This window comes from Besnoitia besnoiti, chromosome IV (assembly GCF_002563875.1).
Source record: "Besnoitia besnoiti strain Bb-Ger1 chromosome IV, whole genome shotgun sequence".
Lineage (NCBI taxonomy): Eukaryota > Apicomplexa > Conoidasida > Eucoccidiorida > Sarcocystidae > Besnoitia > Besnoitia besnoiti.
Genome location: NC_042359.1, coordinates 4,139,198 through 4,162,679, shown reverse-complemented (window position 1 = coordinate 4,162,679; position 23,482 = coordinate 4,139,198). Strand labels below are relative to the sequence as shown.

Below are 23,482 nucleotides of genomic sequence, written 5' to 3'. Positions count from 1 at the left end.
TGCTAGGGCTGGGATCCTCCACCACTACTGCTTTCGAGGGCCCGTATCCACTCTCAAGAAGCTTTACAACAGATAAGTACAAGGCTGCGACGCCGGCATGCACGAATTCAGTGTCACGCTACAACTTGTAGAACCGGCAGAAAATGATTAAGCTGATGGCCGCTCGGTGCAGGAGGGTACGCAGACCTGAAGCCGGATTGGCTAGCGGAAGCTCGGCATCTGTGACGGCCTCTTGTCCCCCTGACACTCTCAAAGCTTGATGGCCAACATCTTCCCTGTACCCTGCCGATGACCCTTATCACAGTCGACGCCTTTTTATCTCCTGCCCTTTCGAGACCGGCATTATGCCAATTGCCCAACGACAGCCTGGCTTGCCGAGCTAAAAAAACGGGATGCAAGGCGGAAGCGCACGAAGCAAGCATCACACGCGCCACACAGCGGCGTCCCCCACGTTCGGCGCCCCTATTACAATTTGCGCCTACTATCCTGCCCGCCCTCCCTCGTGCGTGCCTCTTCTACATTGCCTTGGCCTCCGACGAGAATTGTATTTTCGGCGCAAACTGTAGCAGCCGTCGGCTGCAACGAGGCTGGATGCGTCGCCGTTGCCGCGCCCGCCGGTGCATACGGGCTCCCGCTGTAGTACCCTCTAGACTGCGGCCACAACTGCTGAAAAACGGGTGGCTGGAAGCCTGGAAGAGTTTGCGACAGCGGCCCCTGTTCGCTCGCGGCCGCCGCTGAGGTGTCGCCTGGGACTGGTCGAAGCCACTCCGCATTCGCAACGCCGTACTGGTCTGGTCTTGGGAGGGCAACGTTGGAAGCCACGAAGGGAAATCCTCCGAATGCAGAGGGCATCTGTGTCGTTTCGAAGGGAGGCATTACGGAAGGCAGGCCTGGTGGATGCGGCAGCGCCGCGTTGCTTTGCTGGTAAAACAAATGGCTCGGGCACACGACGATAAACTCGCGGCCGTTGCTGGGCGCTGCAGCGTGCGGCGCAGGCGCAGCATCGGCCTCGCTTTCTGACGCGGGCGTCGCCGCCGCAAGACCGTCACCTGACGGAGACTGCGGTGTTGCAGAGATCTGCGTGTGTGCGCCCCAAGTACGTATGTGCTGCGTCGCCTGACACGAGCGCAGCGCTTGCAGACGCGAGGCCTCCAACTGCGCTCGTTGCGCCTCAATCATCCATAACGAAGCGTGGAATCGGTAGAACTCGCACTGCACATATGAGAAAAAGGACAGAACAGACATACCCTTGCACTTGCTGCGGCAATGCGCTGTACATACGCCGCACTGCCACAGTCGAGTCGCCTACTGAGTGCATCGCGGGGCTGACGTGCAGCAACTCGAGACAACTCGAGACAACTTGAACCGGGTGGCCCCTGCGGACAGGGAACCTTTAAGAAGACGCCGACGAATGCACGCTGCCGTGCTAAACGCTTCCACAGCTGACAAAACCCTTACCGTTTGACAGGCGAGCTGGAATCCCTGCAGCAGCGCCTGGGCCACAGAAGCGTTTCCGGAATGGCTGCTCCACGGGGCTTCCAAGCGAGGCGCTCCCACGCCTGCGGGCAGCGCGTCAGTCCGTTCCACTTCTCCTCGGGGGTCCTCGACAAAGCGGGCGGTGCCCTTCTGCTGCGCCTCTGTCTCGCTCTGCTGGCCTGCATATCCGCCGGCGGGCTGGTCTGTGGGCGGCGCCGCTGCCGCTGCAGCGACGGAAGGCGGCGGTCTGTCTCCGCCTCTCTCGCCTTCAGATCTCTGCTCTGCGGCTCCAGTGTGCGCCTGCGCCGGAGACTGCGCAGCAGAGTCGTCAGTGGGGATTTCAGCGCGGCACGTCGGGCAGGATTGCTGCTGGACTAGCCAGGAACTGAGCGCAGAAAAAGGAGGAAGCGCGATCCATTTTCCACCACACGCTCCAAACAGACTCGCCCCTCCACGCAACAGGGGGGGAGGGGGAGGAGGGGGGGGGGGGGAGGGGGAAGCCGCAGAGTTTGGGATTTAGGATGCGAATCTGTCGAGGAGACCTCACGCGCTTGGAGGCGTAATATCAGCCAACAAGGGCAAGTAGAGACACGCCATCTCTCGGACTCCCGAACGTACCGGAGACAGTCAATGTGGAAGATGTGGCTGCAAGGGAGCTTCTTCGATCCCTCGAAAAGAAGGTCTCTGCAGATGATGCAAGTGTCTGCCGCCTCCAACTCGTCAGCCGTGGCGTCCGGGAACCTGCGGGGCAAACAAAGCTCAGACCTCGGTTTCGGCGCGAGGCGAGGACTGCCACGTGCGGTGAGCGCGAACACAGGCCTCTGTCGCGACCCCGTAGGCATAGCGCTAGACTCCCACATGCGCGGAAACCGTTCGCGGCGTCCCGGACGCGCACAGACAGGAACCAACGTGAACACACTTTATTTCTATCCACAAATGTGCGCAGGTCGAAACACATACGTAAATAGCTTGTACCTGGGAGTGTGCGTATACACACACGTCCCGCGGTCGCGGCGCGGGGCACCACCCTCGGTTTCACGCACAAGGAGCCGTTGCCGCATGTCGCGTAGGATTCAGCATGGGTGTTCTTGACGGTACCTGGTTTCGAGGTTTTTCGTGAGTGCGCGATACTTTTTGAAGGACAAGATGCGCTTGTAGAGTGCCTTGACGACGTGGATGATGTCCGCAGTCATGTACAGCGGCAGCCGGCTCGGTTGAGTAATGAAAAACACTGACATGAAGAGCTGAAAAAATGCAACCCATACAAAAAGAGCCTCGCTCAGAGCTTGTTTCGCTCGTCTGGCAGGCACGCCCCAGCCACCGGCGCAGGCAACTTGAAAAACCGAGCTCTTGAAGACAAAACGACTCCTGCACCCTCCCGCGCGCGAGCGTCAAGCGTCTGCCGCTCCCGAGGCGCGGGTGCATCGGACTCAAGCCAAAACCTTAGATTCTTCGGCGAAACGTTCCCGAAACATCTCCCCCGCATCCCATTCGCGACGAAAGAATCACTCTGTAGCCCGTTCTGTCTCGCAGGCCGTGTCAGCGAATAACAGGGAGCTCAGGCGCTGGCTTGAAGGGCGCCGCCCCGCCCGCCGTGACGAGTGCGACTCCGCATTCGGGGAAACTGCTTCCACAGACTTACCAAGAAGATCACGAGACTCGTTACATCGTGAATGAGCTCCAGATAGAAGAGGACGGCAGACTTGGAGGCCCATCCTGCGCGCGTCGGGCATGTAACACAGGAGAAGACTCTTGTCGGCGCTTCAACGCCTGGTGCGCACTTCGCACGCACAACACAATTGTGGCACACGCCTGACCACAGAGGCACGTGAACATCTACCCAGTTTGGCAACAGATGGCACAGCGGAGGCATATACTGAAACGTGCGCCTGGACATATTTCCAAAATGTCAGATATACGTGTACATGCGAGCGCATCGACATATGCTCGTGGGCGAGTTGAAGCGAAGACGCCTACGCGACATGTTCTCGCGGCGGAGGAGAGGAGAGAAGAGGCGCCCTACCGTTGTCAAGGCGGACGTCGATGATGTGCGCGGCGAATTTGAGGATGCTGATCGCCGACGAGACAAGCATGCCTAAGCACTGCGGAGAACGCAGAAGCCGCGAGAACTCAGAGATTCCATATCAACAGAAACGGAGTCACACAGGAAATCGACGCCCTCCGCCGCGTATGGCCCAAAGGTCGCCGCCGTCAATCGAGAAACCTGCGCCTCGCACACAGCGCTTCTTACACCTGCCTCTGCTTTGTGTCAACTCCCCCAGCCTCCCGTCAGCACCCGCGGCTTCTTCAACGCCATTCAGTTCGCTGTTTTTCGATTCGACGCGTCCCGCGCACCCGTCATCCACCAGGAAACCAAGAAGCGAGGCATCGTTTTGAACCTGCTCCCCCTCGCTCTGCAAGAATCCCGCAAAGCCCCGCGTGGCTCGCCGGCCAGCGAAACGCCCTCCTTCACCTACGTCTCGTCTCTCCCCAGTTATCTCTTGTGTGAGTCTCCAGGCATGCAGTGAAAGATAAACGCGTGCGGCCGCTTCCGCGCGCTCAATGTCTGGAGACTTGCCTCGAAGAGGAGCCAGAGGTAGAACGTGGAGGCCTTGCTGGCGTGGACGAAGAAGAAATGGACTGCGCAGAAGTCGAGTAGAAGCAGACAAAAGAGGACCACGCAGAGGCGCAACAAAACCCCCGCGCGCGGGTGCCCCACCTCGAACATCTGCAGCAGACAAAAGACCGCCACACACACAACTATATACACATACATGTATACATATATATATATATATGGATGAGTGGGAGTGCACATCGTGCATGCGAGAACTCGATTCGCGGAGAAAACCTCGGAGTCAAATGACGCGTCTCCGCGGCCCCCGGGTGACCCTGGCGTAGGTTTCCGGGCGCTCAGGCCTCTCACCGTGGAGCCACGGATTTGAACGACGAGGTGGGCGGTTTTCAGCGAGACGACGATGAAGAGGAACTTGGCCAGTGCGTAGCTGGAGACTTCTGAGCCCTCGAGCGTCGGCGAAGAAAGGACGAGGAAGAGGACGGTGTCGAGAAGGAAGCCGCGGCCGCTGTCGAGGATTTGCTCGACTTCGAGGTCGCGCAGGTGCCCGACCATGAGTCGCACCGCGAGCTTGCCCAGGCCCAAAAATAGCATCAACGCAAAGTTGTAGAGCAGCGCCAGCGCAATCTTCCCCGTGCTCAACACTGCGACGACGGTGTAGAACTCTTCGTGAAGATACCAGGTCCGCAGAAGCAGCGCGACGACGCTCAACAGCGACACCAGCGCGTAGGTGTGGAACCGCACGCGCACGCCCGCCATCTCCACACGCTAGACAACGCGTCTAAAGATGTAAAAGACGAACTTCCTGGGGGACGAGCCAGCCCACGGAAGGAAACACGCGGAAAGAACCCGAGTGAACGCCGGAAGGCAGCACCTGACCTAGACAGCAAGAAGATGACGAAAGAAAGCAGCGCAGACCGGGGCAGCACGCAGGGGACGTGGAGGAGAAAGAGAGGCCGCAGGCAGGGCTGCCCTCCGGCGTTGCGGTCGTGCGGCTTGGGTAAAGCTGAGTGACAAGGAGTGAAAGATCCCTGAGTTGAAGGAGCGGGAAGGAGAGGTAGCCGAACAACAGGCGAGGAAGGAGCCCCGTAAGAAGGATACCAGGGAAGACCGATGAGCAGTGAACAGCCAAGAGACTGCTGGACGCGGCAGCAATTAAGAGCAAACAAAAGCTCTCCAAGAGAGGCGGAGATCTCCCGCAATTAGCGGCCCAAAATAACTTGTGCGCTGACAGAGAGGAATACCGGAAAAGCCTTGCAGAGAGGGGACTGCCTCGCGGGCGTGGCGGACTCGTAGACGCCCGACAAGAGCGTGCGGTTTTTGAAGTCGGCGAGTCGCAGGCTCGGGCGGTGTGCGGCATTGACGCGGATCGAACGCGTGAACTGGAGGCGACAGTTCGTGTGTCAAGCGGCGACTGCGTCGGTGGGCGCGGAGGGCACAGACAGACGACTTGCGAGGAGACTGAGAAAAGAAAACGAGAGGATACTACGCAGAACGAAAGGGACTAGGGTTCAGCTCGAAATGGGACCGCTGAACTGGGAGCCCGGTAGGATGCGGAGGAAGAAGGGACGACTGGAAGTAGAGTGTAAGCCAAGGATTTTCACAAGGGAGAGTGAGGCTGAAAATTTGTCATTTTAACTGAATCGAAGGCGTCACAACCCTCCTACTTTTCTTGGCGAAAACAGACACGAGACATGACAGAAAACTGTAGCGAGGGAAAGAACACCAAAAAATTACCCGCAAAACCGTCCGTGTCCTCCGCTTCTCTACAAAGAAAGGCTATAAGCGTCCGCAGTAGATGCCGAAAAGGTGGGCACCGGCGGCATATACTGAAAGGCTCTCTTTCATTGGTGTCTCGTTCCCCTCTGTCGGTTCCACTCGCTGGTGCCGCTTCAAGGTTCCCCGGTCGCGGCAAGCCTGCGGGAAGAACCGAGAGGGAGAATTCAACAAGAGGTAGAAACAAACTGAGGGTCCTGGAAAAGTTTATGACTACCGGTCACAGACAACCGCTCGACGCACAACAGGAAGGCCTGCTGTTCCTTGTTCCACCCAGACAAAACAAAGTATCCCCTCCGTCATATCCTCTGCCTATCTGCTTAACAAAATAAAAAAAAAACAGACAAGCAAAACACGGTGAAGGAAAAAAAAAACGAAAGCGACGGAAAGGCGAATGGCGCAAGGTGGACAGACAGCGGGCGCACGCGGAGAACAGAAGCCGCTTTTCGCGTCTTTCTCGAGACAAGCGAAGAACCATGTGGTAAAAGGAGATAGCAGCTCAAGCCAAGAGAATGAAACGTTTGCCCTGAACAGCGGAATAGGACCCAGCGGCAATGAGCAAGACACAGAAACACGCACGTAGTCATGTGCTTCACTGGCCTCCGCGAAAAAACAAAGCGTGCGTGCGCCTTTTCATGGGTAGGCGTCGTCGAGCGCCGCGCTTATTCTCGATTGCCGGGAAAAGTACACCCTTTTCTTTAACTAAAGAAAAATAGCGCGACGCCAGTGCTCACTGAAAGTTGTTTCAAGCTATCCATCAGCAGCATATTTCCGATATAGTAGTGGAACCTGCGCAGAAAAGCATTTCGGACCCTATTCACAGTGCGGAGGGACGCCCGCTTACAAACACACTCATCGGATTGTCTGTGTCGATACGCGCTCGCTGATGGCGCTAAAACTAACATACCGCAGCATACAAAAGGGAAACACAAGTACATATTCACTTTCCTCACATACCTCTCACGCGACAGCGACTTCAGATGTGACTGATCGCTTCCACCTTACCCGTATGCAAGATCCATTCCGCGGCGAAAGTCGGTTTTCTTCTCTGATGTTCCTGAATGATACGGTGATTATTTTGATAAGAAAAACGAGCTCTTCCGAGCATACATCCAGCGTCATCTTGTCAGTACGCTTGACACAGAGTTTCTCGCCGCACAGCCTTCCGGGGGGGGGGCGGGGGGGGGGAGGGGGAGGCAAAGCGAGACGCGAATTGCTTGGAGACTGGAAATCTGATGCGAACTTTATTTGAGCCTCTTCCCGAATGGTTTATTGACAATCTACTCACGTCCGCCCTTCTCCAGCTACTCCCTTCTGGCCTCATGCTCACAATCCAGTGTCTATTTCAATACACACGCTTGAAGCTGGTACCTGCTACATATCGAGCAGGTTGTTTGCCGTGGAAAGAACGAAGTCTTACATGCCTTTCACAGCGAATTTCGCGCGGAGACTGAACTTGCTTTGCTCGGCTCAACGGCCAGCGTTGAGGTACGGAGCGGGCTGCCATCACCGCTCTAGCAGGTACGTGAGCTCCGCTAAGCGATTGGAAAGAAGCCTAAATCTGTGCGAATCAGCCCTGAGATATTTCGTAAGAAAAGTCCCGTCGAGTCTCGACCGTGGAAGACGGATGCATGGAAGAAATGAAAATATATATCACAAGGCGAGCGGATGTATCGCCTAATTGAGTTTAGCTCTGCATTTCATACGTTCCTGCGTGCGACATGGTGTTGTTTCGTGTTCACCGAAGAGCTCAAGCCAGTGCCTCGATAACTCCTGTAGATGCAGGACTATGCTACCAAAATACCCCTGAGCTCCCGTTCGCGAACGTTTGTACCGTCCCTTTGCGCCTTTACCGGGGAAGGATCATCTCGATGCCGCGCACACTTCTCGCCTGATGTTAGAATATGGGTTTGGAATTTCCTTTGCGCAAAGCGTCTACCCCAGCGGAGCTCATCGCCCCTCTTTTCTCGACCAGACGCGTGGCGCCGATACCCCATGTGAAGGTTCTGTGCCTCACAGCTTCGTAATTACACACTGACAAAAGCGCCGACAGACACATACGCATCTTCTAGGGGGAGCACCACAGCTGTCGCTCACAAACCTGTAGCTGCCTGCGACAAGGAATACATATACATATGTATACGTGCCTACGCTTCCCTCCACTTGTGTAGAAATCCACATACACGTATATATATATATATATATATATATGTTCGGTGTGCTTGTTTACCAGCACATATAGACATAGCAGTTGCCGCGAAGCGAGACTAGAGCGCACGCAGAGAACCAGGGCGAAAAGACTTTGTGTGCACATCAGTGGCGCTACCTAAGGACAAAAAACGACTACGTGGGGGCGGGGACGAGGGCAAAAGTATGCCGTAAAAACTATCATGTGATATGTATGCCCACAGAGAGACAGAGCGATTTACGCATGAAGAAGACGCGCTGAAACAACATATGGCTGCGTCACGCGCGTAGCACTCCGTCACGCCGACTTATCTTCAAGTAGGTGCAAACAAATGCCTTTCTGCAATCTTCGCGCACGGAAGGAATCGCAAGCCAGCATGCGGCGATGCGCATCGCAGCCTCACAGACAACAAGCCTCGCGGATTCACCCTGGACAGAAAAAAAGCTAAATCAGACAAGAACTGGAAAGATTCAGGCGCCTTCGACTCATCCTGTCTCCCTGCTTCACCGCTGGGCCTTTGCTTGCCTCCCTACCCGGCGGCAGATCGACAGACAGCGAAGTCGATTCACCGCCTTCGCCGGTGACTCACTTTGCTGTCAGCCCGCACCGAGGCGAGGTGCGAACCAAAGAGGCACACCAGAGCGCCCTCAAAGCTCAGTGTTTTTTTTTTTGAGTCTTGCTCTTCATGACCGTCAGCAGTGCTGGTTTGCGCCTCTCGCGCTGCGATAGACTGGAAGGAGGCCCGCAGCCAAACGAGGTACAATCTGAAAAAACAGAAACGCGGCAGAATCTTTGCAACAGAAACTTGAAGACCGCTCTCGCGCCTACTCCCCAATGAACCAGAATCACACATAAAAACGTGCGTATGTATCTCTCAACTTACACATGCCTATATATATATATATATATATATATATATATATATATATATATATATATATATATATTCGCGTGTATACGTATAAGCAGGTAAGTAAGTCAACACATAAATATATATATATATATATATTTATGCACGCAACGCACGTGCTAACAGACTTTGTCTGAGTCGTATCTATATCCGTATGGGCGCATGCATCCCGCCGCTTGCATCGTCGATATGCCACCGCAGGCAAGGAGGTAGCCAACGGCGCTCGAAAGCAGGTTACGCCGGCGAAAACAGTGCACATGCGCGCCTCGACTGCTGCTGCTCACACATGTATGACTTGGCATTTGCTAGAAGGAATGCAACACGAAAATCCATTTGTTCAACAACACGCAGGGATGCGAGGCCGGCGCCCACATAGATGCCTTTCCCACTCTAACGCGGATTTTCACAGCTGCGAGTTTCCACTGACAGAGACAGCGTGCTTCTACGGAAGCACAGGCTTTGCGTTACCTGACCAGGCCGGCGCCTAAAACTTCAAAGACGAGATTAGCAAACGACGTCGCTGAAAATGACAAAACACAAGTGAAACACAGCTTGGGAGAGCCTAACACATTACACAGAGATCCCTTCAAAAACATATACCTATGCATATATAGATTTACGCACCCGGGCATACGTGTTGCCTACAAAGAGGCAGCGTTTACTCCTGCCTTTAGAGATCTGTGTAGGTATATATAGAGATGGAAGAGCGTAGACAATCAGACTGCGGGTAACTCAACAGGCCGTTTACGCGTAGTCCACTACACGGAAATCCGGATGCATGCGTGCCATTCAGCTGTGAACTCACCGTAGCCGAAGGAAGCAGCGCGTCGCGCGAGAAGCCATCCCTCTTCGCAAACTGTGATGCAATTTCGACCTGCGGAGAGTCACACAAGGGTCTCTTCAGAACTTGGCTTTTTCCCGCACATATCCGTCTAGAGTGTATTTAGGGGCCGCAGAGCAGGCGAAAAACACGTTTACGGCTTGAGAAATGTTGAATCCATACCAGTTACAACGGATACGCACAGAAGGCGCATGCGCACACAAGTATGTACGTATATATACATATATATACATATATTTATACTTATACACGTACATATATATATATATATATATATATGTATGCAGGCGCGTATATAGATCAGATACTGTACGCATGCGTCACTCTGGACGCGTGAGAGTCAGTGCGTAGGCATTCCTCTGTCGGATGAAGATGGCTTGAAACTGCGCATTTGTAGAACCCCGCGAAACCGCGCGTCGAGTGCACCATGCGTGCAAGTGCCACGGGTGTTGCCTCTCACGCAGAGGCGCTGAGAGGCTGCAACCACGCGCGGCTTCCGCGCAGGTCGCGCCGCCCGCCGCTAGCGCGCTTGAGCACGAACCCTGCGCGAGTTGTCCACGTTAGCGGTGGCAGCTGCTTCTCGACGCCTTTTGAAAACCAAAGTTCCTGGTCGGTGTTTCCAGCCGTCTGCAGACTCTTCTGGCTTACCTCGTTCCAGTTGGTCCAGAACAGATGCCGCCACGTCATCCGGGTTCCGCACGGCGATCACTCCCTCGAGCCTCGCTGTGACCTGACCCGCAAACGGCAGCCGAACTGCGTCGTTGGGGTGAATCGCATGAGAGTAAAAACGCAAAAATCCAACTCCGTGCACATGGCAAACAGACGCAGAGAGAGAGGACGTTTAGGGCACTGACGTGGAGCCTTCTGCGCAGGAGGGCATGCATGTGAATGACCACGCTATTCGGGTGCCCCCAAGTAGAAACAGAAACGAGATTAGTCCCGCAAGCCGCAGAATCTCAAGACACACCAGAATAGTGCCGGAAAGGCGTACAGGGTGCACATGCCGCGCACTCACACATGCATAACTAGATACAGTTATACCATATATATATCTGTATATATGTATGTGTATGTGTATGTATATATCTGGATATGCGTACACATATGCGCTCTCAAAGGCTGCACGCATAGACCATCACTATGATACGGTTTTGCACGTATCCACACACCTCAGGAGGGTCACACGCACGCCTAGACTTGAAAACGGCTATGCATTTCACGCGCAGAGTGAGTTAGAACGGAGATATTTCAACCCCGACGTGCGCCGGTTGGCGTCGCGCGCGGCGCCAACACGACTCACGTCCGGCCTAACTTCTTTCTCTCTCTGAAAGCCGGGGGTATCAACGGATGGGAGGTAGGCGTTCGCGAAGAGGACGTTGTTTCCCGCAGCTTCCTGTTCCAGCGCCGTGAAAAAAGCTGAGAAGGCCGCCTTCGTAGCGGAGTAGAGAGAAAAGCCATAGATGGGGACGAACGCGCCGATGCTATTTGTGAAGCAGATGCATCCGAAGCGTCTCTTTCGCATCGCTGGCAGCACTGCCTTCACCTGCAAAACCGTCGACTTCACGTTCATGTCGAGAATCCACGAGATCTTCGCGGCGGAGCTCGCTTCCAGCGTCTTCGGCTCAACAGCCGCCGCATTGCAAAAGAGAAAGTCGACCGGGCACAGAGACGCCTCGCTTTCCACCGAGCCGTCCACCTCGCGGGACGCAGACGCACTCGCCTGCGTGAGATCCTCCATCGACGCTCCGGCGGAGAACAGGACCTTGCCCTGAGGGACAGAGAGAGAGAGGGGAGAAACCACCGCGGAAGCCGCATCACCAACACACGGGGCGGACGCGTGTGGAGGATTATCCACGAACGCGGCAACGCACAAGAAAAAAAGCTCGCGTTGTGAGCCCCTAGGGAAATCCTCGTGTGACCACGAGGGTGCGCGTTTATTGTACAGACGGCTCGCTTCACAGCTCCACATTGGCGCAGTCGCAAATCAGGGAGCAGGCGCAGCGCCGACCGTCCTTACCTTGAGATTCATTGCCTCTTCCATCGTGGCCTGCACCTTGGAGGCATCAGCCAGATCTGCTGAGAGAATCTGCACTGCGAGTGCGCAGTTATGTTTTCTGGCTTCTTGCAGGCATGCTGCCTGAGCAGCCTCCAGCGCGGACTGCGTGCGCGCGATAAGAGAAACAACTTTCGCGTTTTTCTTTACGCAGGCCAGCGCGAGAGCAAGGCCGATGCCCTTGGAGCCGCCAGTGATCAAGACGTGGCGACCGTCGAATTGGTAAGGAAAGAAAAATCTCCGAGTTTTCGAAAGAAGACCGGTATTTCCAGCCCGCGAGCTTGAGAGAAGGGAAGACTTTGAGGATTCCGACCAGACACACAACGTCGTGAGTTGCATGCAGTAGACAAAGAGAAGCGCGAGAAAGAAAGGCAGGGAAAGGCAGAGCGAAACGTTTCCGAAGAGGAGGAACGAGGGAAGGAAGATCGCTGCCACAGCGAGGAGTGTGACGACACTCGAGCGCGCGACCTCCCGCAGCATCGTGAAGACAGACTGGAGAGCGACGAGGAGAAAAGAGATGGACAGAGTGAGGAAAGGAACAATTAAGCGGCAGCCGGAGGAAGACGCGGAGCAGAAGAGACGACACAGTACGAAGGAACACAACGCGGAAGAAGTCGGGAAGAACTTTGGCGCGTAGCCCGTGCTGGGCACTCCCCTGATCAGTCTGTCATTGAGGTGGGGTTCTAAACTGTTGGCTCCTAAACATAAATGTTCTACGATGCAAGAAGCCAGAGAACTCTCAGAATGCGGAAGTGATCGACAGCCTCGCCAAGTTCTCATTTCCCGTCTCTATCGTCATCAACCCTTCGGCCTTCGCGGCTATGTGCCTGCTGCCTTTTTGAGCATGCACTTATTCGCCAGTCAGTCCGTATACTCGACGACACGCATAAATGACGAGGCTGGGACTTCCTCTGTCTTCTGTCTGCAAACGCTCGTAGCACGGCGCTCAGGTGGAAGCTAGAGGAGCTGCGGCGCAAGGGCGCACACACGCCGCTGACTCGCTCGCGTTTTCGCAGATTTCCCACTCCCATGCAACACACACTTCTACGCATCTTCTGTGGTGTGCACATCTGGAAAAGTGAGCTAACAGTCCGGGCGTTTTTCAAACAAAGGAAAAATGGCTCGCTGCCTTCGACGCGCATGCATGCGTGACGCTGGTTGAAACAGCAACACACACACACACACACACACAGAGGAAGTCCTAGCCTCGTTTTTGATGCGTGTCGTCGAGTATATCGCCCCTATGAGTGTGATGAGTCTGCTGGAAGCCACTTTATCCAACGGACAAAACAGTAACGGGCAGGTGAAGCTGATCGTGAAGTCTCTTCACACCGGAAAAAGTTCCTCTGCTCAGAAGGGTCGGCTACAAGAACGCGCCCGCTGGCATGCAGAAGCAAATTGCAAAGATGTGCACACGCTCACAATGCAGAAGAGAGCTCTCTTTCTGAAAAAGGGAAAAGAGAGCCAGCGACTGAAACATTCCAACGAAAGCAGATATCGGCACGGAAGAATGTCCTTTTTCCATCCATTTTTCCGCGGGAAAGACAGCCGATGTTCCGTTTGGTCGCTTGGTCCGCCGTGGGTCGACGAAGGCGACGCCAAAGTGGACCCGATAGTAGTACAATCACCGCAGTCATCATTCCGTAAGATATGCAAATAGCCAGTCGAGTTCCGTGATTCTTCCCGACAGCCTCTCCGGCACGTTACGGGTTCGTAGTTCCTTGGCGAGAGAACGCTCTTCACAAATTCGTAATGCCTGTCCAGTGGTTCACTCCGCGTTTAGGGGGTGTCCGTAGTACTAGGTCCGTTTTTTTCTCTTGTATGCATACGAGACGGTGTGCGGCGCATGACCAGAAGAATACGCACGGCTGAATCCCTCTGGTAGGTTACATACAATGCTTTTTTTCTCAAGCTGAATTCTCGCTTTTATTTCCAAGTACTGGCCGGCACCCCGTGCACCGAGGCTGAACCAAACACCGCACAATCTCCCTCGAACACACAACTTTCAAAACCATTGTATATGCCCATCCATCACAAACGCACAACGCGCCGTGACCCGCAGGAGCCATGTTCTCGTCCGAGCATGCCGTCGTTCAGCAAGTTGCGTGGCGGTATCCGTGTTGCAACTAGCGTGTATGGCGGTCGGCTCGTCCGCACCTTTAAACAACGCACACGAGTGCATCACAAATATCTGACAAGACGCACTCTCTGCAAGTTAACTTGTACTTTTCTCATGCAGTAAAACGCGGAAGCGAGGAATATGGCCCTCCTGCATGAGATGTCACCTGCGATGCCGCATAAATAGCATTTCACCACGGTAACTCCGCCACTGAGGTCACGCGTTATTGTAGGCGTTTTGACCGTTTCCTTCAAGTTCTTACACAAGTCGTGAATTGAGGATATGCAATACACATCTCTCCAGTTTTGTGTTACCGCTCGCTTTCAGCGGCCGTGCTAAGTACGCAGTGAGGCTTGTCGAAGTTGAGCTTTAGAAAAATAGCCGATAGGCAAGCCACCTGAATGAGAAAACGCTGAGTCACCAGCGGTAAGTCCGGAGTATCTTGGTTTGCAAGGGACTGAGCAAGGCCGAGGAAGGAAGGCCTGAGAGGCAAGCGTCACGGCACTGGCGAGTAGTTTTCCTTCCAGTTTTTGAGGCTTTTCGTGTGAAGAAACACTGAGGTCACGAAGGCTCTATGTCAGTATTGAAAAGCAGTGTCCTTGTAGTGACGTGTGATGACCAAAAAAGGCTTTTTCCAAGAAAGGTTACACAATGACGGCTACTTTGATACCGTGAAGGCAAATCGTACCGCCGCCTGCTGGCGGACAGGCACAGGCGGAGCTTTGCAAGCATTTGCGTCTGAGACATCAATTCCGTGTGGCAGGGATCGTGGCTTGAACAGTGATCGTGGCAAGTGGCGAATTCTCTATTTCGAGTGTAATTCGTGACATCTGCTCCCACAAAAGGCGCACCTGGCGTCTTCATCCTGTTCTATCTTCGCTATGTCGTTCACCAAACGAGCTGTGTGTGTATGAGTTACCGGCAGTCGCCAAGTTCGGCTATATCTCTTGTAACAGTGTGCTCTGTGGTGTGCTACTGTATATGCTGAGGTCGCGTGACAGACAGCCGCGCACCAGTTTTGCATTCTGAGGGCTTGTCCCTGCGCTTCCAAGTCGGTTCCCCATGGCACTGCCGCTCACGTGGCGGTGGCAGGCGTCGCATTAGCTGTGTCTGAGTTTTTTTTTGTGTTCGTTTTCCTTCCCTTACCTCGATGCATCTCCATCAGCAGACCTGAAAAGAAACATGCATGGACAACTGCCTCTCCTGGGCTGCCCTGGGGCTGGCAGCTTTCGGGCTCCTCACAGTCTTAGGCTAGACGTGGGTCAAGTGAGTACATCGCACATGTCTTCGGTGTGGAAAGACATCGATGTTTACGCACGGCTATGCATAACTTCCTGAGCATCCATAAACGTACGGGCTTCTAAATGCAGACTCGTGCGCAGACAGGCCGTATACGCGGATGCAAGGCAACTTACGCTGGGGCCCTTCCGCCAGCTGGCGTAGGACAAGTGGCACTGCGATCAGTGAGAGGAAAAAAAAGGCCGTTGTGTTGTCTAATAAACAATAGCTCTACGTCTAACAGCGGCCGAGTAATCCGCAGGTATCCAGCCAAGTGAAAACAGAAACTTCATGCTGCTGCTCGTGCGCATGGCTAATTGTAACTGTGCATGTCCGTATGTATATATATATATATATATGTATATGGCTGTAGGCAAAATTATATTATGATGTGGCGTTTGCGTGTGTCTGGGGACCTCATTCCAATCGTGGAGCGGCGCACGGGAAGCTGGGGAAAGCTGGAAGGCGAGAACACCAGAAGACGTCGGGGCCCTGATGTTCCCCATAGCGTCGCATGGATAATGCAGGAGTCCCCATCACTGTTGATCCCTCTCGCCATCCTGATTTATGCAGGAGGTTGTAGTGGTAAGCAGCTCGCGGCCCAATTTCACATACGCAAAGGTGATCTCCAGTTGACAGCAGTCTCTTTCCTAATATCCCTCTGACTAAGCTACCGCGTGCAACCAGCGGTTCGCTTTGCTTGCTCATGCTCCAATTAGCCGCGTACAAAGCATAGCTGAACACGTACACGTAAATTTTCGAGACATCCTGATTTCTGCCTGGATACACATATCTCAGAGTCGCTCACCTGTGATTCCGTGGCCACGCGAAGGTCTGTATAGATACAGAACTATGCACACGTGGTGCGTGTGATACACGTCTCCAATTAGTGGATGAAATAGGACCAAGCGCGCATGGCGGTGGAAGAGGCTGCGCGATGCACGAGCGTCTACATTTTCGCCTCTCACAGCTGTGACCTCGCCGTCAAGGCAGCGTTGACGGACGCGTCCATTTTTAGCTGTCCCGTTCACGAGTGACTGAATTCTACCTATCTGTCATGTGTGTGCATGATACCCACATAGGTCATCTGATCAACTCGATCCTGCTGCTGCTCTTCACCCTTCACTATGCTCATCGATCTCTAATTATCCTGTTCGTGTGCAAATGCATACGAAACACCATATAGGTAGTAGCATGCCTCTGGTCTTGTCCTTGATGGCAGCCGCGTTCTGCGTGTGCAATGGTATCCTGAGCGTCGTTTCCTCCGACTATGCCCGTGAGGAACGTGGCTTGTTCTATCTCTGGGGAATCAACCGGAGGTTTTTTGGCAACGCCGAAACCTTCCACGCTCCTCTGGCATCCGCTGCCGATGTATGCGCCCTTGGGCGGCTTATAGTCGGGTGATGACTTCCTCTGGGGAATGTCAGTGAACATTCGTTCAGACACTGTTTCCATGAAGCTACCCACCAGAGCAGACGCTGCAGATGATGATGAGAGAATGCACGCCTCTGACCTTTTCCGTGCGTGGCAAACGCGGTAGGCACCAGCGTCAGTCGTGCTGTGACACTCATCAAGACTTCACTGATCGACGGCGCGTGCGGAAACCCGCAGTCATGTCTCCTTACAAAATCCCCCCTGGCCTTTGGTTCGATTACGTTTCGTGCGCAAACTACTTTTGTGAGATTTGTGAGTGGATGGGGTATGCCATTGCGTGCAACACTTACGCGGCATTCAGCTTCGCATCGTTCACGTCCTGTTTTCTGACGTGCCGTGGGCTGCAAGCGCATCGTTGGTACCGAAGCGCCTTCGACAGCCATTACCCCTGCGGAAGGAAAGCGGTGATTCAGTTTGTTGTCTGATCTTCTGCAATGTGGAGCTGCGTGACACATTGTGTGCATACCGTTTATGACGTATAACAAAGCCAGTCCAGAACAGCGCGAAGGCTCCCAAGCGGGGTTGATCGTCGCTTTTCAGCTGCTGTCACCATCTGGCTGCTTTCTTGCTACGTTGGAAACAAGATAGATACGAGAATTCTCCACGCAGTGTTGTGCGAACTACAGGCGCCCTGCCTCTGCGCATGCGAAAACTTCAGACCGGTCCAGCACTTGCCCTTGGATATAGTCCTTGAGCTGGATCACGAATTTTCGCCAAGCCTCTCGATATGAAAACTACAGACATCATATGTAACTGTAACAAAGGAGGCCGTATACACGACATCCGTTCTTCTTATGCATCACCTCGACACGCGTCCGTAGTCGTAATGCGACATGCCGATACACGTATCGATACGGTGGCTTTCGAACAAGCGGCTTGAAGAAAAGGGATGCTGCGAGACCGTCTTTCCGCAGTTGGCCACATTGCTGGTCTCGCGCGAACATGCATCTGTCTTTGAACGCATATGCATACATATATATATATATATATATATACAATTGCGCTCTTCGTCACACATGGCAGTTCTGCACGCTTGTAATATTTAAGATCGACGGCACAACACAATCGGCTTCGACTGCCTTCCTATGAACGGGACAGTCCACTAGCAAACAAGGCTGATACACCAGCCTTGATGCGAGTCAGGCGACACTATGTCGTGCTCTACACGTGAGTAAAAGCGCCACCACTGCCAGAAACCACAGACGCAAAAGACCTTGAAGAGTGCCTGGAAATTATGGCTTCCAAAGTCACTTCACAACTACCCGTATGCTTGGACAGCCATGCTAGCGACATGCTGCTCATCCCGTCAAGAAACATGGTAAATGCTAGCCTTTCAGTTTGTTTGTACTTACACATCCGCAAAGTACACATCGTATTGAGCAGTGCGTCTACCTAAAGGGGCTTCGCCATACAAGTTTGATACAGTGCCGAGCGACCACAAACACGACAGCACGAAGAGCGCGACAACAGAGCCCTCTATAGCTCTTGGCGCCGTGCCTACTTAGAGCTAGAGGGACCCTCATCGCTCACGACCCGCGAGAGACAGTCGCACTATACACGAGGACTCCCATTCAAATATAGATCGGCCGAAACTACATACGCGCGTATGCCACAAAGGTAGATACGATGGTATGGACCCATCTACAGGCACAGAGAACAGAAGAGCGATGCCGCGGGGAATAGGCATGCTGAGAAGGTTTCGGAGCTTATTGCCATCTCGAAGATCCGGATGCAAGTACGTTGTGACTGCAGGGCTGCCACAAACGTCTTTTATGTGATCCTAGCTCTGCTCGTTGGGAATGTGCATGCTGGTACGTAAACGGGAGCTGGGTACCTTCAGAGAAGCACGCCACTAAATGCATGCGACACTTTTCGCCTCCGAGCTATCGTCGCCGAGTAAACCAGGTACGAAGACTTGAGAGAATAGTGACGCACGTTATCTCTACGAACTCCCAAGGCATTTTAACGGGGCTAAATGTATCAGACGGCGGCACCTGGCTCTACATGCATTCAGCCGGGCGAGCTCGACGTCTAATTCTCTCCCGACATCACGAACAACGTGGGGTCCACAGATTTGTTGCCCGCCTCGCTCTGCTTGATGACGACATCACGGCCGCGCTCAAACGCCTCCTCGACCCACCGCCTGGCGGACATGCAGATATCGGTTAAACAACGAAGATTGTATGGCACAAAGCGATTCCTTCGTGCCAAAAACAGGACCGCACAATCCAGACGGAGATGCGTAAGGGGCTATGCCCATGGAGAGACGGAATGTCTCATACGAGGCATCAACGCACTCGAGGAGCGGACTGTGACACTTTAGGGCAAACACGGTTGGAGAAAGCTACGAAGCACGACGAGCTGAACATAGAGACGCGGCTTGCTACAGATACGGGTGCCGGCTCGCTAGTAAAGACAAGGAGCTAGTCACAAAATACGCTGTTGACCAAAGTGGAACTTCGAGTAAAGGCGTCTGCAGGAAATGCCCCAGACGGACAAAGAGACTGGCGCGGAAACGAGCGAGAATGGAAGCCACCGCGGATACGTAAACCCGACAATGGTGCACACGGGTCGAGCGTCTCTCAGAGCGAAATAGGGAGGTACAAGGAAATGTTGTAAAAGAAGCAATACATCGCTTTGCGCAACCTGATAGATCGGCCTACGTGAGTCACAGCCAGACAACAAACAATGAAGGCATTCCGAATTGCGCCTCCGAGCCGCAAGACTGGGAAATCCGCCAAGCCTCGCTGAGCCCGCACGCAAGGACTTACTTGTAATCCGCGGCTGTTAAAGACGACAATTTGTGATCGTCATCGACGACTTCCAACCTGCATCTGCCCACTTCGCACGTCTCGATAAGTCGAATGGAGTCGTCCAGAGGGATGCTTTCATCTACACTGCCATGCACAATGATTACGTAGGGATACTCCGCGATGGACACGTACGGCTTCAGATGCATGTAGCGGTAATACTGATCCAACGCCGGACTGAGAAGTAGCTGAATACCGACAAAGCAAGCAAACGCGCCCCCTGGTACTCATTGGTAAGACACCCAACGACGCACTCTGAATCGGGGCTACCCACAGACGCACAAGCCGCCGCACTCCCTTCGCATGCATCCTTCTACACAGTCTGATGCGCACATGCCTACTGAACACGCAGACGCTGGAGCTGCCTTGCCTAGCTGGGCTCCGGATGGCGCACGCTCAGAGAAACAAACTCGTCAGACCACCACATGGCGTCAAGGTGGAGTTAAGGTGCTTGGCGACACGGATGCACCACGCAGTCTGCTCGCGAGTCTGCTTGCACAGATATGCCTCGAAATCGTCCGCCCTCAACGAGGATTCATCCTGTATACTCGGATGTCTCCGTGCGGTGCGAAATATGCAGAGATGACTTTCTATGGCCCAGCGGGCACCTCAGCTTACCAATGGAAGCTTCGGGATGTCCATTTGCAGGCAGACGACGGCGCCGAGGGACGAGGCCACAATGACATTGGGTCGGAATTTCTTGAAGGATTCTTCGGCCGATGCGACGGCTTGCCTCAGCATGAGGCGCGTCACCGCCCGTCCAGCGAGGACGAAGACGATCACAGCAACAATAATCTGGAAAAGCAAGCAGGGGAGAATCGGCAGCCAGACGTCCAAAAATGGGAAAGCTGTCGGGCTCTATCGCAGATGAAGCGCACCGGAGATAGCGCTCCCCACACCCAGAAATATGTCGTACTAGGCAGAAGAGAAGACATCTACCTGCATGCTCTATCCACCCTCCGGATCAGATAGACCCACATGCAGACACAGGCCGAGAGAAACGGAGAGAGTGAACATGGATCTTCATGCGCTCTATGTCGCACAACAACCTTGGAATGCCCACAAAAAACAAAGCCAATCGCCTAACCTCTTCAGAAACCGCCCACATCTCGCCGATCGCCCACCGCGTCGGAGCACGAGGCAGGCCCGCGCGAAGTGCAGCCACAAGGTTCGTATTTGTCTGCGCCGGAAAGGCTCCGACTCACCATTGCGGTCAGTGAAAGAAAACCGGCTCCAGAACTTTTGTTGGCGAACGCCACGACAACGGCCGCGAACATGAGCAACAGGAGCAACGCAAACGCAAGCGTGAACCAGGTCATGATTCGCTTCGACTGGAACTTGGGCACAATGACGCGATCTTTGCCGAAAGCCTCGCTCATGAGAGTCTCCGTCGTTGCATCGGGGAACGCCTGCAGCCTGCGAGCGCCACAGAGTGAGAGCGGATGCGACCGTCACACCAGGAGAGCCGCAGCCGGTCCGAGGGAGACTCGACAGCAGCCGAGGAGCCAGAACGGACACGGGCATCTAAAAGAATCTATCACCACGCGAACTTCGCGAAGGGACTAGAACTGCAGCTCTGAAATGTGCACCACTGTCTGGGGTTGGACACACGCATATGCATCTACCGGAAAAGGAGATGGGTAAAACACGCGAATACGAATGCCGGCGTTTTTGGATGGCGCGCTTCAACACATTCGCTACGCGGGGAAGCAGTGACTTAACCGGTTACTAGGGGGCGGGCGTCACCCGCGACAGGCTTCTTGTTCGACTCCGCGCGTGTGACTCAGAGACCAACGCTTCATCACATCTCCGCGAATACAGAAAACAAACGTCCAGCAAAGTCGCGCTCGCGGTGAGAAACCAAGCAAACTCGTCTCGCATGCAACTCGACGTAAGAACCCGCGGCCCGTCGGCAAACCGCAAGCGCCCCACTCCCCCAGCTCCACTCCCCTCCCCGTGAGTTTCCATCCGTTTTTCTCGTTGCAGCCGTATGCCGATTCAGTGGACGCCTGGCTTACTCATGGAGGTACATAATCCGAATAGGAAGATTACCGGATCCTTCCGGTTCTGCTGCCCCCCCCGCTTTCTCAGCTGGGAAAGGCCCCTTCTCGGGGTCATCAGGCCCGGAGGTGCTCGCCCGGCTTTGGGCTCGTGCGAGCTCGTCGGAGGACATTTTGCCTTTCTCGCCTGTTCCTCTTCCCCCTAAAAAAGAGCGTGTGTTGGGAAGGAAGTCCTCAGTGAAGCTGCGGAAGACGCGGAAACGCCAGCACCCTTTTCCGGTCCTTGCCCGCGTACCAGATGCACGCTCGGCGCCCGAAGTCGTGGATTTTCACCCTTGCGTTACAAATGTAAACTACAGGGAAAAAGACAGAAGAGGCGCCAGAGATTCGCTTGTTCGCATCATATTCTCATGGAGGCAAGCCAGACCCGCCACACAGTTACATCCAGGGCCTGCCGCCGCGTTCTGTACAGTATTGCGCAGTGCTGAATTTCCCTCTCCCTCCGGATCGCTCGTAGGCCGTTGGGCTGCCTATGAATGCCGTCTCCTCAGTCCTCTTCGCTGTTTTGTCCCAGTCCCGAACCCCAGTTGCTCGAGCTCCGTTCTCGCAGCTCGCCTTTAACCATCCGCAGTATCGCCTCGACGATGAGTTGCGGCGCGGAAGAATTTGCTGTTTCCCACGTTGAGCCTGTGCCTCAGTGTGAAAGAAAAAGGGGGGGGCGGGAACGCGAGAATTGCGTAACTGGTCTCTAGGTGAGCGGAGCAGTTTCCAGAAGCTCCCTCCCGAATTTTTGCAAATATGTTTCCACCCCCTAGAGACCTCGTTTGAGGCAACCGCACGCGCGGGCAAGTTCGCGAATGCAACGCGGCGCCCTTTCTTAAAAAATTACAGCGAATCAACGGGAGAAAGCCAAACGACGTCGCGCGTCGCACTGCTTCGAGAAACGCATAAATAGCATGCACCAGCTCGGCACGCTACTATGCAGCGACGTCTTTGCCCGACAGAAACCAGTCAAGCACACGGAAACTCAACGGAATGCCGTCGTTGAGTTTCCGTCCCGCCGCGGAGCGCGCGTGTTGGAGCGAGGCGCACGAGGCCGCGGATTATCGTTCGCCCGTTAGCTTCGTTCGGAACAAATGGTGCGTCTAAAAGGCTTAAAGAGGACTAAATTCACCAGGGTGGCAACGGAAATCGAAGCAGCTGGCCGCAAGAGGCATCGAGTGTTGAATCTCGGGCTAGCAGCGTCCAGGAGTCGATGACGCGGTGGTTTTGCGCGTGAAGATTCCGTGCCAGGCTGCGACTCATTTTGCCCCGCCCCCCCGCCTCGAATGACTGAATTTTTTGCCGTTAGCAAGCCAACTCCGCCAGAGTTTGCCACTCGCCTCTCATCGACGGGCGAGCGACCGCCTCCAGACAACCACCCTTGTGACCGGGTGGTGCTCAAGATCGATCGGCATATAAGCCGGCAGACGGGTCCCCGTCTCGGGAGCCGCCGGCGGTCGAGACGCCGCATCTCGCCGGTTAGACTCCCCCGCCCCCGCCCGCCCTCGCCAGCGCGTACACTCGCTGGACATTGCAGCGGGGTGCTGCCTCCACCCTAGCAAAGCAGGACGGGGGCCCTCTTTTTTCACGTATAGTAACTGGTGGCGAGAGGGAGGGGGAGGAGGGGAGGCAAGCAACGCGGGTGCTTTTCGGACGCCGAGCCGCTCGCTACACGCATGGGGAATGGCTTGGGTCCCTCCTTCTCAGACGCGGCGAGGTCTACGTCGAGAGGGTGGAATGCGGCCTTGGCTACTAGGAGGAGGAAGGCGGACCTCCGATGCGTACTACCGCACACAGCGTCGATGCTGCTGCAGGAAGCTGTGTTGAACGAAGCCGCGCACAAAGAATTTTATAGGATTTGTCGTCCAAGAGACGCGAATCGTTCCCGGAGGACGCCGGTCGTTTATTTGTTGTTGTCTAAGAACTAGTATGTCTGGATACGAATATATCACAATCACCTGCGCCCTGGCAAGCGCCGAA

General features: G+C 54.5%; 3 protein-coding genes across 3 annotated transcripts; all 3 read right to left on the bottom strand.

Moving 5' to 3' along the window:
- Nucleotides 1-465: 465 nt before the first annotated feature.
- Nucleotides 466-4,810, bottom strand: BESB_056870 (zinc finger, C3HC4 type (RING finger) domain-containing protein; the record flags this gene model as incomplete). Its single annotated transcript, XM_029364122.1, has 8 exons — nucleotides 466-1,212; nucleotides 1,459-1,861; nucleotides 2,095-2,217; nucleotides 2,575-2,720; nucleotides 3,119-3,192; nucleotides 3,500-3,578; nucleotides 4,055-4,204; nucleotides 4,403-4,810. The coding sequence occupies 8 exons, from the start codon at nucleotides 4,808-4,810 to the stop codon at nucleotides 466-468; spliced, it is 2,130 nt and encodes a 709-aa protein (XP_029220045.1).
- A 3,770-nt stretch (nucleotides 4,811-8,580) lies between these two features.
- On the bottom strand, nucleotides 8,581-12,299 carry BESB_056860 (putative oxidoreductase; the record flags this gene model as incomplete). Its single annotated transcript, XM_029364121.1, has 6 exons — nucleotides 8,581-8,779; nucleotides 9,394-9,445; nucleotides 9,731-9,799; nucleotides 10,415-10,496; nucleotides 11,067-11,534; nucleotides 11,784-12,299. 6 exons carry the CDS (start codon nucleotides 12,297-12,299, stop codon nucleotides 8,581-8,583), a joined length of 1,386 nt encoding a protein of 461 aa, XP_029220044.1.
- Nucleotides 12,300-18,681: 6,382 nt separating this feature from the next.
- BESB_056850 (uncharacterized protein) lies at nucleotides 18,682-21,633 on the bottom strand (the record flags this gene model as incomplete). The annotated part of the gene is made up of 5 exons (XM_029364120.1): nucleotides 18,682-18,793; nucleotides 19,422-19,648; nucleotides 20,079-20,255; nucleotides 20,666-20,876; nucleotides 21,479-21,633. 5 exons carry the CDS (start codon nucleotides 21,631-21,633, stop codon nucleotides 18,682-18,684), a joined length of 882 nt encoding a protein of 293 aa, XP_029220043.1.
- Nucleotides 21,634-23,482: the final 1,849 nt, after the last annotated feature.